The 20073-nt window shown below is 36.8% G+C and overlaps 1 protein-coding gene across 3 annotated transcripts in view; it reads right to left on the bottom strand.

Annotated features, from left to right (window-relative positions):
• Positions 1–4163: 4163 nt before the first annotated feature.
• CEP70 (centrosomal protein 70) overlaps positions 4164–20073 on the bottom strand; it is a 63874-nt gene continuing 47964 nt past the window's right edge. For all 3 annotated transcript variants that reach the window (XM_090284268.1, XM_090284269.1, XM_090284270.1), the window contains 7 exons: positions 15344–15449; positions 12369–12539; positions 9733–9879; positions 9178–9346; positions 8886–9000; positions 7860–7939; positions 4164–4880 (listed from right to left, as the gene is read on the bottom strand). In XM_090284268.1, coding sequence (XP_090140394.1) covers positions 4819–4880; positions 7860–7939; positions 8886–9000; positions 9178–9346; positions 9733–9879; positions 12369–12539; positions 15344–15449 — 850 coding nt within the window. In that variant the 3' untranslated portion in view covers positions 4164–4818. The remainder of the gene's footprint in view (positions 4881–7859; positions 7940–8885; positions 9001–9177; positions 9347–9732; positions 9880–12368; positions 12540–15343; positions 15450–20073) is intronic.

The following is a 20073-nucleotide window of genomic DNA, read 5'->3' as shown; positions in this document are numbered from 1 at the left end:
AAAAAGCAATTGTAGTTCTCTGTTCCTCCAACAGTTAGAAAATAAAAATTTAAAAAGAATTTATAAATGTATAAAAGATCGAATACTATGAACATACCCAACAACAATTATAAAACTTTAAGAAATGTTAAAATAAACCTAAGCGAATAGAGAACTATGCCATATCTGGAGTTGGAAGACCCAACATTATAGATGTTGATTTTCCCCACTGAACATATGTTTAATGAAAGTCCAATAAAATCCCACTTCAATGTGTATGAAATACAAAGGCTGGGAAGCCTTTAACTGGATACCAAGGTTTATTTTAAAGTTACAATAACAAAGACAGTGTGGTGCTAGTGCAGGGAGACAGCAGGATTAAAAGAACAGAAAACAGCCCAGAAACAGATCCATTCACACACAGATATTCAGTTTATAACAGAGGTTGCACTGTGAGCAGAGTGAAAAGGATGGATTTTTAAAAATAAATCATGCTGAGACAATTGAGTGTCCATGAGGGAAAATATAAAATGGTCCTCTTCATACCACATTCAGAAGTTAACGACTCCAGGTACATTAGGCTAAAGTGAAAGGCAAAACTATACAGCTATAAGATAATACAGGAAAACAATGTTACAACTTGCAACCAGGGAAAGATTTCATAAGATACAAAGAGCACTAACTATAAAGGAAAAGACCATACATTGCTACATTAAAATTAGATTCTCCAGTTCATGAAAAGAAACTATAGGAAAATGTGAAGAAGATGCAAAATGGAAGAAGACATTAGCAACACAGGTAACTGTCAAACAGCTCATGTCTAGAATATATAAATAACTTACAAATCAAAAATACAGCAGAAAAATGAAAAGACACATAAAAGCATTTCAAAAAAGAAATTCAGATGGCTAGTAAACAAAGGAAAGATGCTTAACTTTGTTAGTAACAAGGGACATAAACATTAAAACCACAATAATACTTCTATACACTACTCTAGAAAAAAATTTAAAGATTGACTTACCCAGTATTGGTCAGGATGTGGGAAAGTAGGGTTTTTCATACAGATGGTGGGAGTATAAACTGGTGCAACCACTTGGGGAAAATAGTTTGGCCTTTTCTTCTAAAGCTGCAGATACACATTCCCTATTAAGTCACCACACTGCTCCATTCAAATTGTTATCTATAGAAATGGTACTACCTCCATATACACAGTACACAGCCTCTGTGGCTACATACAGAAGTGTTTTTCCTTAGGATCCAGCAATTTTACCTCTTGGATATTGATTCTAGAAAACTTATACACAATTATACGAGGATCCATGTACAAAAATGTCCACAGTAGCAGTTCATAATAGCCAAAAACTAGAAACAATCCAAATATCAATCTCCAGTAGAACAAATGGTTGTAGAATATTCATAGGGGAATACCAGACAGCAATGAAAATAAATGAGCTACACCTACACACAACACAGATGTACACACAAATATAATATTGACCAAAAGAAGAAACATTAAAAATATATATGACTGCATTTTTATAAAGTTCAAAACAGGCAAAATTCAACTACCTTCGTTTAAGCATAAACACAAAAGTGGCACAACTATTTTTAAAAAATAAGGAAGTGATTAACATGAGTCAGTTAATAGTAACCTCTCATGGTGGGTGGGGAGGCCTTTTGGAGTGCTAGTGATATTCTATTTCTTGGCTGTTGCATGCACGTTCTCTTTATAATCATTTATTACACTAGACATTTATGGTTTTTACCATTTTTAGTATATACTTTATATTTTACAATAAATAAAAATTAGTGAAATAGATGAAAAAGATAAAATATCCAGCAACTATTAATTAAAAGAAAGGACAACACAGCATTCAAAGCAAAAAGCATAAGCAGTACTGAAATTTCAGTATTGCCCATAAACTATCAAATCAATCAGACAAAAAGACTCATAGAAATAAAGTAGACTTAAACACAATGGCTATGTATATACATTAGAAATCATATATTTTTAAAGCACATGTAGAATAGTATATATCACATAAAGTCTCAACAAATTCCAACGCCTCAATACCTGAAAGACCATGTTCTCGGACTACAATGCAATAAAATTAGAAAAAAGAAAAAGAAAAAGAAAACCTAAGAGATCATACTTCTACTTTTGACCAGGATGGATAGAAACCAAATTTACTGTTCTGCCTATACCAACCAAAATCGAAACAACGGAAGTATATAAAAACAATAGTTTTCAAGACACTGAATATCAGGTATATGTCCACACAAAGATCTGAACATGAATGTTCACAGAGTTTTATTTGTAGTAGTAGTTCAAAAACTAGAAATAACCCACATTTCCAATAGCAGGAGAATGGATAAACAAATTGTGGTATATTCCTGCAATGGAATACTACACAGCAATAAAGGGAACAAACTGTTAATACATGCAATGACATGCAAGAATCTCAATTATGCTGAGAGGACAGATGAAAAAGAGCACACATTGTATGACTGCATTTATATAAAATCCCATCAAATGCAAACTAGCCTATAGTGATGAAAAGCAGATCATTTGTTACCTGGGGATGGGAGGGGAAGGGAAAGACCACCAAGGCAAAGAGAAACTTTTAGAGTGATGGGTACGTTTATTATTTTGACTTTGGTGATAGTTTCATAAGTGTATGAGGGGGGACCCCACCCCCCAAAAAACAATTATCTTCTGGAGGGTGGGCCCCTTGTCGTACAGGCTTCCCACACTAGGTGAGTGTTCTAGGAACCCCTCTGTATCAGTGTACTAGCTGGTGGTGGTGTCAGAGGCTGCATTCAACTTCAGTGAATTTTTTTTGCAGACTCTTTCAACGAGCTGGCCCATTTCATGATGGGTGATTTATGAGAGCACCTGCCTACTAGTGCTGAGTGTTCAGCAGTTTTTGACCAGAAACAGTATGACCCCCGTGCCCCACCCTCCCTATTCACTTGCTCTCTTCCTGAACGTCTTATTTTTGTTTCCCTGATGAAAAAGTCTCAAAGGGGAATGTTTTGCTGATGTGGAGGAGGTGAAACAAAAAACAGCAGAAGCACTAAAAAGCATAAAAACTGATGTGTTCAAAAAGTGTTTTGAGCAGTTGAAAAAATGTCTCAATATGTGTCTTGCATCAAATGGAGAGCACTTTGAAGGTGACTAAAGTTTAAACATGTAAGAATAAATACAATTTTTTATAAATAAATTTCAGATATTTTTGGGTCCCCCTCATATACATATATCAGAACTTAACAAAACTATATACTTACTGTATGTACAGTTTTTATGTCAACTACACATCAAAAAATCGTAAGAAAATCGGGAGCTAAATAATATTTTCAGTACTTATATTTTAAATAATTAGAATTAAATTGAAGTAGATCTGATAAAGGGGCTTAATATTCTTCTCACTGGTGGCACTGTCCCTCTCAGTGGCCCTCTAAAACTAAGGAAGAGTCTGAAAAACCTCTGTTTTAAACTGAGTTAGCCATAAGCTCTTAACCTAGCTGACAAAATTTAGATTAACATAATTTTTAAATTAACTTCTTCCTTTCAAATATTGTTAAATTTCCAAGCTGTCTCATAGCAATTTCTTGGAGTAAACTAATCAACTCAGAATATTTATATTATTGAATATCCAAATATTTTTTTCTATCCAACCCTCAAAGATGTGGGTTCTCTCACAAATTTTGGGCTCGTGTGTGGAAATGTAATTGCAGGACAGCAAAGCAAAGCATTTTAAATCTAGAAAGGACCTTATGTCTAATCCCGAAGGCCACAACACCAAAGATCTGGATGCTTATCTACTGACATTGATTCTCTCCACTCCACCTTGCTGTTTCCTGGATATTCTTTACAATATTCTACACGACAACAAACAAGAATCACTGGGAAGTCTTCCTAGGCCTACTACTTATAAAAGCGAGGGGGAGGATGCCAGGGCTGTGGTGGAGAAGAAGCAGCAGTAACTCAAAGTGGCTTGTACTCAGAGATGTGAGGCAGAACACTGGTCCTTTAAGAAAATCAGACCTGAATATTGAGAATAGAGAAAAAGTAGGCAGCAGCAAGGGGGAACCTGCTGCTCTCAGCAGGCTCAGCCTCGTAAGAGAATATGACTCGTTATGTGTAAGATAAATAAGTCACTGAAAACACTTTTATTTGAAAATTCTTTACAAAAGTTTTATTTAAGATCTCATGCCCTTATAAAAAGTACATTACATCAAGATTGCAAAAAAAGACACTTTTTAACGAAACTTTTATCTACTCATCTACAGTACCTGGTAACTCATTTCCCTACCCTGCACATTTCTTCCTTCTTCCTTTTCTTCCTCCTGCTTTGACAGGACAAGTGCCATGAGGATATCCGAATAGAATGTGCCATTTTCTTGCCAGGAAAGCAATAACTTCCTATGGGCTGGACTTAAGACAGCCACTGGAATTCCTTGTTCCCAGAACCAGAAAGGTCACTAAACCCTGAACTTAAATGAGACCTCTTTATTACTTTCAGTCTCTCCCTGAGTTTCTCTTTTACTCACACATTATACTTTAAAACAATCTTAAATTTTAAGCACTCAAGAATTGCTTAAGATATATTGTAATTAAAGGGTCTAAAGTTAACTTACTACTTTAACTTAACAACTGTTTCCTACATAAGAATCTCAAAGTTAATAAAAATTATATAAGCTGGGGATCCAATACCAAGAAGGGGATGAATTCTGAGAGTAAATACATTTTATAATCCTTGTCTCAAAAGTAAGATCAGTCTTACAAAATACTTAGGATGTTAAGAATACAATTTACACAGTAAAAATGATTTGTTTTCAGTATGAAAGTACTTTTAATTTCTTTACTGCAGGTACAATGGCATCCAAGTCATCAATTTCTGTAATAAAAAAAAACAAGAACAAGAATAATAAGAGTAGCTTTATTTAGTGGTAGGCTCAGGTGAAATGAGAATCTCTACGCGAAGGCAAACCTTAAACACAAAGGCGACAACACTGGCTGTTGCTTTCAAGCACATGAAATATTTTTCCAATACTGTGTTAAGAGTATCACTAATTCAGACACAGATGAGTCACAGGGCATCTTGCTTGTAAAAGCTACCTCATGCCTACAAGCATTCACTGACTCATATTAATCCCATTAACAGTATGCTCTTCTTAACAAATCCTACTGGCCACATTTATGATATTATGTTATTACCTCTTTAAGCCTGTATGATTACATGGGTGAGCCTACACGGTGAAATCCCAGGTAGAGGCTGTCTCTCTCCTGGGTTCCTGAGGATTTCTTTGCATGGAACACAGTCCTATTCTTAATTCTGTTGGAAAGATATCTCACTAGTAGGATCTCTCTTAAGCCTACCTTTTAGGATGAAACATATCTACTTAATAAAAAGTATGAAGCTTCCCAACATACAAATCTCAGATACAGTGTATTATAGAGCTTAGCCTGCTCCAGCCTACCAGATAGACCAGCTCAGGTTTTTCTTGGCCAGGTTCTTTCTGAATCTGATTTTTCTTCCTAAGACTTTCTTCTCCCAATCAGTCTGTTAGAACTCTGTTTGAAAGCTCCTGGTTACTGAGGAAGCAAGGTCCTTTCTCTCATATTCTAGACTCCAGCCCTACTTAAGATAAGCCCCAGAAGCAGGCTCTCTAGATTCTCAGCACTTTTTCTAGATTATTCTGCTAGGCCGCTGTTCATAAACTCATTTCCTTTACATGAAACATGCTTCCTTGGGCCCTGGCCATGTAGGGTAGTTGGTTAGAGTGTCATCCCAATATGCCAAGGTTGCAGATTCAATCCCAGTCAGGGCACATACAAGAATCAACCAATGAGTGCATAAATAAGTGGAAAAACAAATTCTCTTTCTCTCTCTTCCCTTCCCTCCATTCCTCCCTTCCTCTCTCTTTCAAATAATTTTTTTTTAAACTTAATGAATGAATGAATGAATGGATAACAAGCTTCCTTGGAATCCACCTCTCTCCCTCAATGTTTAGTTGGATTTTGGTTGTTCTTCCTTTTGCTTAAACACATGACCCATGTTGTTTAAGCTCCTGATTTCAGTCAGAATAGTTGTCTGGATCCAATTACAAAGCATCAAGATACAAGAAAGGAAAAAATACATAAGCAAGTCTACAACAGAGAATTTGGTCCACACATTACATCATGATAAGGTACAAGATCAAGCTATTCTCTGACCCCATCTGAAATCACACCTGTTTTCTCACTAAATGAGAAATCCACCTTATAATGAACCTCACAGAGAAGAATCTTGGCTGATATGAAAATTTTATGAGCTTACATAAAAGAAAAGAAGTCCTTCTCCACATCTGGTATTCGGTATACAACTCTGTAGTTCTAGATGCTTAACATGACATCTAGTAATAAAAAAAAGTCATGTTTGCCAAAAAACTTAATTTTCCAATGTTATATATAATAATTAACTCCATAATTTCAAGTGTGACTAAAATGCAGAGTTCATCTGCAGGAGGGAGACTCGGCTTCTTGAAGCCAATGATCCCACATGAACCGTGCTGATAACGTTTGATAGGACATTTCTATAGGAAGATTCTGAAATGTGTTAGCAGCACACAGATTAAAAGATTTATTAATAGCAAGAACTTCACTATTTAAGTTCATTGCTACCCCAGAGCAAGTAAAATCATATTATTCTTGAGACAAGGTTCTTTAGGCCACAAGGTAACACATTTCTACAATTTCATGTCTTATCTGAAGTTTAACTTTCGAGTCACACTTTCCCTTTGCAAACACACGAGCATGCCTAAAGCACACTCCCTCACCGTCCCCACTGCTCCCAGTTTTTATAAAATTGTCCAAAAAACGTCCTTTGTGTTCACGAGGCCAAATATGCCAGCTGGATACTTCTTTCACTTATTCATCTTCTTACCAAGTTTTAGTTTACTAATTCCCTTGTCTTCTACCAAACCTCATTTCCTTCTAATTTGATTTCCAATGTCAAGGAGCCATTGTAAAAAGATAACAAAAACCCACAATCTTTCAAATAAGCTATATAAAGAATTAGTGAATAAATCATTTTAAACTTTAAAAAGCGTTAATAGAGCAAGATAAATTATTTTTACAGCCATATATAATCACACTTAAAATAAAAGCCTTAGGTCTCTATTTTGCCTATTCCCAAGCAAATTCCCCTCCATATGACCAAGAATATAAATTTATCTCTCCCCTTCTACAGATTTATAAATTTATCTCTTCCTTTCTAGAAATGTTTGGTTCTTATCACCAGAGTAAAAACAATTTGTATATTTGAATAACACAGTAGATAAGTACTATTTTTATTTTTATTTATTTATTTTTTACTGTGTGGTTGCCTCTCACTTGCGCCCCCAACTGGGGACCCGACGTGCAACCTAGTAATGTGCCCTGACTGGGAATCAAACCAGCGACACTTGGCTCGCAGGCCGACGCTCTATCCACTGAGCCACAGAAGCCAGGGCTTGATAAGTACTATTTTTAAAGAGGAGGAAGAGGAGAAAGAGAAAAAACACCTTCCAAGGTCATAAACTCTATCAGGAATTCTCATTAGGTAATGACAGTCGGGGCCTAGCCAGACTAATCACCATTTCTCATCTTAAGGTCCCAGGACAAAGGCAGCCCCTTGCTCCTTAAAGGGTATGTGCTTCTCTGTTCTGTAGACTAATCCCACCCATCTCTAACTGCAAGTTAGGAGTGTGTTTCCAGAACTGTTAGTGGTTTCCAAACACTTTCTACAAAAATGCTCTCAGTAAAAACATGAATCCAGTGACTAAGGAACATTCTTCCCTCCAACCCACTGACATCTTAAGGCTTGAAATTTAAACGCCATCAACAAAGATCTTACCTAAGATCGCAAGTAGATCATTAGTGAATGCCTGAAATGCTGGAAAAAATTTCTCATGTTCTTCCAATTTGATGATAATGCTTTAAAAAAAAATGCATAGTTTACATTGAATTTCCAACTTAAAGTTCTTACATCTGTTTGAATATAGAACACTTTCAAAATAGAAATTGTCCTGATAATTTAAATATAAATTTAATGATAATTTACTGCAATCCTTCCTTCTGAGCTCTTTGTTCATCAAATATCACATTTCTGAAAATAAAATCTCATATTATCACGGTAAATTTATATAAAGTTTCCCTAATACAGGAAACTTTCTATTTAGCTCAAGGATTCTGAAGGGATAATGTTTTTATAATATGTTAAAAATAACTGGTTTTAAATCCAGTATTTTATTAAACAATAAGTATCAGTAGTCAGTAAAACTGTGGGAAGGGGAAAATGACCAGTAGTAATATCAATGTTCCTTTTAAAAGCATCAAGTATTAGAAAATTCAAGTGTCAAATTAGGTAAGAATTCACCTTAGAAAACTTGCAGAACATATGGAATAGTGTATGTGTTTCCCTCCCCGTATGTTTCAGTATAAAATTTGTGTGGGGGGGTGGGACGGGGAGGAAAAATTATATTATCAGAAATGTCTAGTTAAAAAAAAAAATCCTTAGCATTTTATGTTCTTATTAAATATGGCAGTGTACTAAAAAGAGAACTTGTTTATATATTCTAAACTCATATGAAGTTGCTAACAAGGTTCGAATTTCTCCATATGTAATTTCCCCTGGGAACAGGCTTACAGCAATAATGCTGTAAACTTATCCACTTTATGTAAATGTATAGGCCCTACAATCTACTTCTATCTTTAAAATACTTGGCATTCTCTCCATCGCTAAGGTGTGAAATTATTTTAGATTCTCAAGTTATTTAAAAGATGCTATTCTGAACAGGAACTTAATGAAGTTATGAAAGTTTTCAATTTCACCACTCCAAGCATTCTGGATGACATTTTGTAAGCTATTTAAAATAAATACCTTTGAAGGTCTTCAGGTCCTAATACATGCATAACCTGTTTATTCACATCCTCATTAATCAGCCTACACAATTTTCCAACTGTGCTCACCAGCACACACAATGAGGATGAACTATCTGCAAAAGAGATATAAAAGAATAAGATATTTTAAAAGAGAATTCTAAAAATCATTAAATCAAATACTTTATGTTTCAGTATCTCAATTTTTTTACTTAAAATTTTTTTACCTACTTTTGGTTGACTTATTAGGAATAATTCTTAAATGGGGACCCAAAATGAAAAAGGGTCATTACCTAATTCTAAGAGTTCTTGGAGGTTTCTCACAGCATTGTTCATTTCTCCAAGTCTAGTATAAACTTCATTCATTCGGGGATAGACTCCATTTAAAGAAGGCACATCAAATAATTTTTGGAAGTGAGAAACAATAGCTTGCAAAGTTTGAAAGTTCGGCAAATTGCTGTCCTGTCCAAAAAATAAAGACAAAAAGGACAGTTCACATCTTACAATAATCCCAAATCTTTTTTTTAAATTTTATTTATTTTTAGAGGGAAAGGGAGGAAGAAAGAGAGGAAGAGAAACATCAATGTGTGGTTGCCTCTTGCGCAGCCCCAGCTGGGGACCTGGCCCGCTACCCAGGCATGTGCCCTGACAGGGAATCGAACTGGTGACCCTTTGGCTCATGGGCCAGCTCTCAATCCACTGAGTCATACCAGCCAGGGCCCAAATCTTTAATAAAAACTTTAAAAAGAGAAATAGTAAGTAGGACAAATACTAATATCTGTATTGTTATCAGTTTTAAGTTAATATTACATTAAAATGTAAACATTTACATAAGTATTAAGCATTACCTTTTCCTTATTTTCAAGTTCTTCTAACATAGTATCTATTATAAACAACAGATCTTCAACTCTGATACCTTCATTTTCATCCTGCTTCTTTAAATTATGCCAAGGCACCAATTCTGCAGACAGTATTTTCAAGGACTTATACAGATCCTTTATAACAAAAGAAACAACATAATATGATTGATTTTTAAGTTTCCATAATAATGAGAATAAAATATGATTATGTTGCAATATCTTTAAAAATAAGGATTTATGTTAGGGTTTAATCACTACATTAACCAATATCAGTACTTTTTAAAATACCATTACCAGTTTAGACAAGTCTGTTAAATTAGATTTCTCCAGGTAAATATAGGCCTTACATAAAATAATCCATATTTATTATCTTGAATCTGGATGTTTTAAGTAATTATATGTCATTTATTATTAGCATGTGTTATTTAAGTAATTGGCTTGAATTATTGATGGATAAAATATAAGCATGTTCTTTATGTTTGGGTCTTAAATTTTTTATAACAGACTTATTACGATGTAATTCACATACCATAAAATTCACCCTAAGTGTATAATTCATAGTTTTAATAGATTTGTAGAGAGGTGCAACCATCTCCATTACCGAATTTCAGAAACAGTCATCAACACAAAAATAAACCTGCACCCACTTGAAGTCATTCCCCATTTCTTCCCTGCCCCCAGCCCCTGGGTAATGCTAATACTTTGTTTCTATGGACTTGCCTATTGTGGGTATTTCACATAACAGGGAATCATACAATAAATGGCCTGTTGTGACAGGTCTCTTTCACTTATCACAATACTTCCCAGATTCATCCATATTGGAACACATATCTCCTGGAAGGTTTTAATTTGAAAGGATGCCTAAATTAATTCGACTTAATCTTCATGATGGCCTATTCAATGTTCTTGACCTAGACACATTGCCCTAATCTATTTTAAGCTGTGCACAAGGGGCAATGCTACTGGAAGTAGCACTGCCCAAAATCTGTGAGTTACTTCAGTCGCAGAGCTACTAAATTATATAGCTAATTCTCTGTGTCTCCTTCTGGTGGGAAAACTACACAGTAGCAAAAACTCACCACCACTGTAAACCTTTTCTTGGAGGGCTCTTCCTTCTCCAGAATCTGGAGTAGTTATCTGCATCATTCACTTGGCACTTCATGGCCTGTTTTCATTTATTCTGATGATATCTTAAATGGTTAAATTTTATTTCATATATTTTAGAATGTTTTGTCTCTCCAATTATTCTAAATCTCATGTTCACCTTTTCTGACACCCCCCACAATGCCTTGAACATAGTAAATAATCAATAACTATCCATTGATTTGATTCTTCCCTTTGCCTCCTTTCTCTTCTAGTCTTTCCCTGGTCTTAGGAAAGCTGGGCATTTTCTAGCCCATCTGCCCTGAGGAGAAAAGCGGAGTCAGCACTATTCCCTCCTACTGGAAGAAGGCCCTGACAAGCAATGATTGGGAAAATACCACGATTTACATAATTAACCACTATTTCACCCTCTTTTGAATATAAACTGGAGGAACTCAGGTCTATAAGATAGTTATATTAATCCAAAACTGTCACTCAATTTAAAAAATTTTTATAGCTCTATCTAAATCCCATTTAAATGGGAAAGAGAAATTCAGCTGAACGTGAAGATCCTTTCATAAGTTACAGTTGTGTTTTCATTTAAAATGTTTTAAAAATTCAGTATCATCTCCATTTTGTTGCCTTGTAACGTGTTGTTCTGCTTCATTCTTCTGACAAATATTGAGCACTTATTATATAGCGACGGGTTCCTTGGAACACATCAGAGAACAAAGACAAAACTCATGGAGCTTACACATTCTTACACATACCTTCTGCATCATTTATACTTCATGTAATAAGGCTTCTATGGACAAATACTGTTACTAAATCACACCTTCATGAACAGAGGTATGCTACATATGTATTAGTTACTGAAAAATCTAAAATTTAAAGGAAACAGAAATTAAATACTATTGACTTTAACAATTCACCTTTCAGTGAGCTACTCAACAAAAAATGAAAAAACCTTAAATTAATAAGGAATACACAGTAACTCTATAAAGTGAAGAAATTTTCACCTTCCATGGACAGAGAGAATAGGTAACAGAATTGGCTGCTATCTGACCACAATCTGCTCTACAGTATAAACAGACATGGAGATGAGATTTGAAAAAAGGAAAATAAATTAAAATATAAAGAGAAAAACATTCATCAGTTAAAATGAAATGAAGGATAAGACATTACATCTGAAGAGGAATAAAGGCCATGAAAATCTGTAGGATGGGGACACGAAGAAGAGGGAGATGAAGGTCGATCAGAGAAGGACCTAGAAGTGCAAAGTGGATCTACTATAGATTTTCAGCAAGGCAATGGGCATAAAACTGTCTTGTTTGGTAGAACCTTATAGGAGGCAAAGCTAATAGTAATGAAAACATCAAATAGGTAGTACTTAAAACAGATTTGTAAATAGCAAGATTCACATGTAGATAAACTAAGCCTTTTCAGCTTTATAGTTAAAACAAATTAAGCCTAGTCCTATTAATAAAGTCCACAGACTCCAATAGATTTTCAAATCATGTGAAGAATATTCAACCTCTTACCTTTAGGGAAATCAGTTGATCTGCCCACATTTCTATTATAGGAACAAGATGCTCAAATCCACAATCTTGAACAACATCTTTATTAAAATGTTGGGCTCCTCCTTTACTCTGTTTATAAATTATTACTGGAGCTCTTGGATTGTGAATAATTGAATTGATGCTACTCAGCACCTTTAAAAAAAAGTGTTTTTAGTTGAAATGTTTACCATTTCAAAATGACATATGTTAAAGTAGTGCTTTATTGGTCAATGTAATATCATTTTCAGAGTTAATTTTAGGCAGTAAGGAGATCTTTAATAAGACTAACACATGTAATGTTTTGAAAGTACAATAGTTTCATTAACATGATTAAACATGAGTTCTAATGAGAACCACAGACTTCACACACACAAAATAACTAAAATGTATTTTTAAATGATTTAGATTTGAAAGTAGTTATGACCAACTATAATCCAGACAGAGAAGAATAATCACGCAGAGAGGCTTAGCTAGACTCCTACATTTCCGTATTTCTATCTCCTCAAATTTAAGCCAATTTGGATGTTAAATGGGGCATTTCCTGTTGTTTCACAGCTTCAGCTGAAGTTCAGAGTAAAGACAATAAATTATAAAATCCAACATGTTCTAAAAAGAAATCCTGGAAACATCAAACAGGGCTTGCTAAGAGGTAATCCAACCGATCCTGGATAGTAACCAACCCGTTTAAGAAAATGTTAGAGATTCATTGGACAGGATTCCCCAAGACAAGTGAATGTATAAAGAAACGTATAAAATTAGTAAGTGAAAAATGCTGTGCTGTTTTTCTCTTCTCCCCATAAAAACTACAGGTCTCCTGAGATTGACTTCTGATGCTTATTTACAAGCAGTTTTATTTTAGTGTATTTCAAATATTTCACTTCTATTATATTTAAACTCTTTGAATACCATTTTAATGGAAAAAATGTCCCTCCACTAAATTATCGGTGAGAGCAAGAACATAGTTCTTTTCCTCCCCGTGCCTCAGACAAAAAGCAAGGAGGGCAGCAGAACTCCTACAAGAGCCCAGGGAGCTGATGCTAGCTGTGCTTCAGAAGTTCATAGGACAATCCTATTCCACAATGGAGGTGATGAACCAAGGGAGATTACATGTATGTCTAGCAGTATGTATCCACACTTTGTGGTAGATGGCTAGCAAAAATTATTGCAATTATTTCTCCTCCTTATATTCTCTCCCCTTTGCAATGTGCCACTGCAGGTATCTCATCAAGAAGAGAAGCTTATTTTCTACTCCTTGAATCTGGACCGGTCTTGGGCCTTGCATTGGCCCATAGTAAAGGAAGTCATGGTGTGCCAGCTCAGAGCCCAAGACTCAAGGCACTTTGATTTTTTTCTGCTCTCTTTGAACTCTAGTGCCACGTGGACAAGCCCAGGCTAAATGGCAGATGATTAAAAAAAACACATGGCTCAGTCATCCCCAACATCCTGTGCCAATATCCACCCAAATCCCAAAAGCAGAGCTACTAAATTGACTTGTATCTGATAGCAGATGCATGAGGAAGCCCAACCAAAATCAACAGACCTGCCCAGCTGTCCAAGCACAATATATTAAACGGCTGCCACTAAGTTTTAAGAGGGTTTATTACACAACAAAAGTGAACTGATACATATGTAAAGATAAAGATGGAATAGAGCAAGGAGAAGAGGCAGAAACAACAGAAGTTTGCCTCTTTACACTGTAGTAGAGTAAAAATACACCCTGTGGCAAAATGAACACTTCAGAGAATAATCAAGCTTTGCTTTCAGGGAATAAAACTAACTATAGCTGAAGAACCCTAGAGGAGTACCACTTGAACAGGAGGAGGAAAGGAATTCCTAAAAGGCTAACTGGAAAGAATGAATAATACATTACCAAAATCCCTGTGTTGGTGGGAAGGAAATAACTACACACACAAACTGTTCATCCAGAAGAATAAATGTGCTAACAATAAAGCCTAGGAAAAAAATTTTTTAAAAAAATGACAAGATACTTAACCTAAAAGGTATCAAAATTACAAAAATCAGAAGAATGTGAAAACAGCATAGAAATGGAACAGACTAGAGTCTAGAAACAAATCTAGGCATACAAGGGAATATGGTATGTGATAAAGGTTTCATTTCAATGAAGTAGAGAAAGAATGGTCTGTTGGAACCTGCAGACTCAAATGCCTATAGAAACCAGGTAAGAGCATAAATAAGTGAAGCAAGGATGGTTGGGGACCACAGCCCACTGAAGAGCAAATGCCCATTTGTGACAGGGAAAGGCATAATTCTGCTCTGATAGACTGCACAGGATTTTGTTGCCAGATTCTCTTTTTAAGAGAAGCTACAAATAAGGACTTACCAAATAAAATCTCTTATTTTAAAAATATATTAGTAATAAATTCCAAGTTTTCTCAAAACCCTGTGTGGGTCCAATAAAATAAAAATGCAGGCCCAGTTCAGTCAGTAAACGACCAGGTTTAATTGCACATCTATTCAATAAATGCCCATCTATCTATTCTATAAAATCAGTAAGGTAAGATCTCTACATCACACCACATAGAAAGTTAAATTTCAGATGAACTAAATATCTAAATAAAAAACAAAACCATACAAAGACTTTAGGAAATAGATTTATATAATAATAATAAGACCAACCACAGCAACAACAAAAATAATAAAAAGGAAAATGGCTTAAGGGAGGAAAGTAGGGAGAAAGATAAAATCTTTCCAAAATCTTGCCAGCTTTTTACTACCCTGCTTTGAACTCAGCTAGTCCCTTCTAAGGGCTAAGACGAATTCTAAATCTAGGTAACTACAATGTTTTTAGCTGCATAGGTATGGCACGGCAAGACAAGGCAGGGCAAGCACACACAAATACACGACACAAGCATTCCTTACCGACTGATAATTGATTACAATGCGACTGAAACCAAGATTGACTACAAACACCAGTCTCTTTGCCAGCTATTCAATACCTGAAAGTGTCTCTGGTCAATCAGGGCCTGCTGCTGGTTATCTTTGCTGGGTTCATCTCTTTTCTCTGTGTCCTCAGCCTTGTTTTGACGGATAAGATCCTGTAATCTAAAGGGGGGAAAATCAAGATAATACAAAATGTTTTCCTAGACACTGGATTAAGATAACAAACTGAGCCAGTGATCCAGCCACCCTCCCAAAAGTTTCACGTTGTTTTACATATATACATATACACATATGTTTATATATACATATATATATTTGTGTTACCCTGGCTGGTTTGGCTCAGTGGATTGAGCGTCGGCCTGCGAGCTAAGTGTCGCTGGTTCGATCTTCCAGTCAGGGCACATCAGAGAAGGAAAACTCTGACTCCAAAAAACCTCCGCTGCCTTGCGGCATACCTCTTCAGGGGAAAGGCTAAGGGAGTAAACCCCGACAGAAAATCCGGAGCCGGAGTCCCTAAGGCGGTTTGACGTTGTAGTCAACACCGGCAACTCCTGCAGCGCACCTGAAGCCAAGCTGTATTGACTCCGTCTTTCCCTTGGACCCTTCAGCTGCGAAGAGAAGGGGGGTCTGCTGCATGGGCAACAGCAGACCCTCCATATCACCCTGTCCAGGCTCTGTAGCTTCAGCTTCACTGGAGAGGACACTCCAGCGTCATCGCAAGATGTCGATTTAACACGGGAGGAGACAGATACCGTGTCACTCCCGAGTCGGACTGCACAGCCATTCTCGGCGGTGCAGATAGACTCTTAAGAAGCTACACCATCGTCTCTCGAGACGGACGGCTGCCAAGAAGAAATATATATTTGTGTGTGCATGTGCACACACATATGCATATGTGCATTTTTTAAAAACTTAAGCCATACTGTCCCTGGAAAACAAGTTCCTCTCAACAGACCACAAATTACAAGGAATCGCTGAAAACAAAAAGGAATCACACTGAAGAAGAAATTTCTAACCACTCTCCAACACTTGCAAAAAAATAAAAAAGAAGAGGAAAGAAGTACAGCGAAGGATGGAAGCAACTTCCTAGGCATCCAAGCTTGGAGACTGTAGGTAAGGGAGGTAACAAGCAATGGGCAGGGTAGTTGGTTTGGGCACTGTAGCAGCAAGAGGTAGAGTATGGTCCTTCCTTCTTCATGTTCCACTTGTGCAAAAAAACAGACAACAGCGATGCCTAGGCCAGTCAAGAGGGCATGAAAACCCAAGAGACTACTGCTCCAGGTGGCTATGGGGACACTAGGGAGAGTCTCTTTGCCCAGAAACCCAACTATGTATGAGTGTATCCACCTAGTAGCAAACCATTGCCCTTCTCCGAATATCTTTAAAAGTCAGGCTGTAGAAGACATTCCTCCTACCACCTACCATACCTTTGAAAAAAATTGGTCTCTTATTAGACCCACTTCAAATGAACCATTTTTACTTTGAGTATGCCTATCTGTTTCCTAAAAAAACTTGGCCCAACAAACTGATTCCATGGCTCATTAATGAACTTGACCTGCTATTGGTAAAACAGAATAGCAATGTGCCATTATGTCATTTGCCTGCTAAAAAACAATCAATTGCTTCCGCTGCTTTGTGAATTAAATCTGATCTCCTTGGGTTAGCATTTGAATCTCTCCATGTTAGGCCTAACCCAGTATTCCTCCTGACTCCTTTCTTACCTTATTTTACTACTACTCTCCTACCATTATCTACTCCTGTCACATGTATTGCCCTTGACCTTCACCCAACTGCTCTTCTCTGCTCTCTGATGAGTATATGACCAAAATTTTTTAAATTAATTAATTAATTAATTAATGGAATAAGCTCTAAGTAAAAAGTCAACCTTTCCTCTAGCAGGCCCAAAGATCTCATAAGCCACTTTTCACTTGATTTCCCACCTATTTACCATATTAACATATTGTACTTAGGAGTTTTGCCGGAAGACAGTGCCAGAAGCATATTATCTAGAATACAAGAGGCATAGAAAAGTCAATATGCTCTCTAGTGGGAATACAAGTAAATTGATATATCTGAATTTAAATGTTAGTTGACCTTGAAGTCTTGCTCCTTGAACCTTTGGAATGTTTAAACTGGGCAAAATAACCGTTGGACTGGACCTAAAATATCACTGTATTTCAAACAACTATTTGCAAGGCTAACAGGAAAGCAGACACTCTGGACTGAAAATTAAAGACGTTCTTTAGAATCAGCACTACCATGTTCAGCTACAGAATATCTTAGCTTATCTGCCTCCACTGAAATTACTTCCTTTACTTACTAACCAACAGAAATTCCTACCTTCCAGTCATGTAATTATTCCCCTTCCTTTTCTCATAAAACCCTTTTTCATTAACCCCAGTCTGAACACTACTTGGGCTTCTGCCTCAATCAGTGCTTCCGGAATAGCTATTCTTTTGGATCTCAAACAAATGCTTGTTGCCTCTCACTTGGGCCTTTTAATTTTTAGATTAACACTTCTATTCACATAACTGTTCTCTTCCTTTTCTCATAAAAACCCCTGGCCTTTACCTTATAACTGGGACACTATTTGAATTTCTGTCTCAGTCTGTAGTCAATTCTTTTTGCTCCTAAATAAATCCTGTTTCTTCTCATTTTGGCTTTCTTTTTTTTTTTAAGTTCTTAGTTTATTAATCCTCTCATGAAAAATCTGCACGATCACCAGAGATAAAGTCACTGAGGAATCTTTACTCTTTTTTTTTTTTTTTTTGCCAGCACCAACACTGGCCTTTGCAGTCCCCTGACTTTCTTCATCCTGTTCTTGCATTCTTTTCACTGTTTTCTTGAGGTCTCATTCTTCTCATACAGGCCACGTCTAACAAGTCTGTCTGGGTTCATTTTTCTTTACATAACTCAAGGAATCACAGATCATGCCAAAGCCAGTTGTCTTGCCACCACCAGTATGGGTTCTGAATCCAAATATAAAGATAACATCTAATTTTTCTGGAATTTCTGTCTTAGGGACTGTTGCCTTCCCAGGGTGAAGGACATCAATGACCATTGTTTCCACACAAGTAGTCTATCACAAGTGACAAACTTTCTGGTCCAGAGAGTTACTGTGTCATCCATGATGGTGGCGACCTTCAAGCAGCTAGAGAGAAAAAGCTGGGGGTTTTTCTGTTTGTTTTTTAAATTGAGTGTTTGAGAAACTTGTTACAGCAGAACAGCCTGTACTCAGAAATATGCTAGGGTTGTTTTGCAGTTTCCAAAGCAGTGAGCAGAGCCTGAAGGCCATAAAAATCCTGAGTGGGTAAGGCATATTTTACATTTCTCTGTTGGAGTCTATGGAAACCAGATAACTGCCCCTTCAGCTTAAAATATGCTGTGTTATCTCTATAAGAGAAGTTTCTATGTGCAGACATGGTAGAGCTTTTGTGTCTGCCGAAGCCTTTCCATGATCTCATGTGACTCCCATTCTGAAGATGAGGAATAAGCTAAAAAGTAGAATACCAATTTTGTTTTAAAATCATGCTAATTTAGCCACAATGATACAAAACACATGTATGCATCAATGTGAGCCTCTCAAAGTATGTTCACTGAGTCTTTTACCCTACATTCCTAGGATTTTTTTAAATGAACAGGATGAAAAGAGGGGTGCTTCCCTTCACTCTAGCAGTCACAACACTGAAAGCAACTGTTTCTCTAGGAGTGGAGTCCAGCTCCAGGCCCAAATCCTGTGTGTTATCATTGGGACCCACAGCATAGGCGATTATACAGGCTTTGCCTGGAAAGCCTCATGGAGGAAAGGTGCCCCTCCCCACACCAGACTTGGTGGACACAGCCTGTGCATCACAGTCTCTGGAGGGAGTTGCTGTCAAGAATTCAGTGGCCCCAGTCTCCCCCTTCCCTCCTAGCTGGCGATGCTCCCATGCATTTCTGCATTCCCAGGAGCCTCCATTCTGAGGCCTCTTTATTGGGAGGTTCTGAGAGAGGCATTTTTCACTTCTCCATAGGGGTTAGGGAAAGGCTTAACTGAAACTCTATTTTTCCACTCCTGGGCCTTCTTCTAGGCCCATGAAATAGTAGGAGTCTTTTGTGCTGGGCTTCTAAGGCAGTGAGATGCTTCCTCCCATCTGTTCTACATGTCACTGACTGACCTTTGCCTGGTGCCAGTTCCTGGGGAAAATGGAACAGCCTTTTTCTTTTTGGCTCCTTGCTTATATGATTGCAGTAAGTGGATGAAGTCTAGATTGTTAATTTCAATTTGGACTGTTGGCCTAACTGGCCACCTCAACGCCTATCATCTCGATACCAGGGTGATAGGATTCTGATTTTTGTTTCCTCCTAACAAAATAAAAATACCATTGAAAAATTAAATGGAATTGTGCTTTGGTTATCTTGCACTGACAAACCTATCTGATCACTTCTTAGAAACAGAATTTTTTAAAAAGATTTTATTTATATATTTATTTTTAGAGAGGGGGTTGGGGAGTGAGAAAAAGAGGGAGAGAAACATCAATTGACTGCCTCTCGCATGCCCCCAACTGGGGACCTTGCCCACAACCCAGGTATGTGCCCTGACTGGAAATGCAACCTGAGACCTTTTAGTTCGCAGGTTGGCACTCAATCCATTGAGCCACACCAGCCATGGCAAACAACAGAACTTTGTAATTAACCTGTTTGCAATGTTAACTCAAACAAGAGGAATTCATGTTAAATAGCCTCATTTGATAATGAATGTTGGTTAGCTGAAAAGCAACTACAAATCTAAAGAAAAAAATTGAAT

The sequence above is a fragment of the Furipterus horrens genome, unplaced genomic scaffold (assembly GCF_987537825.1).
Source record: "Furipterus horrens unplaced genomic scaffold, mFurHor1.1.pri manual_scaffold_7, whole genome shotgun sequence".
NCBI lineage: Eukaryota > Metazoa > Chordata > Mammalia > Chiroptera > Furipteridae > Furipterus > Furipterus horrens.
This window is presented reverse-complemented; position numbering and strand designations above follow the sequence as displayed.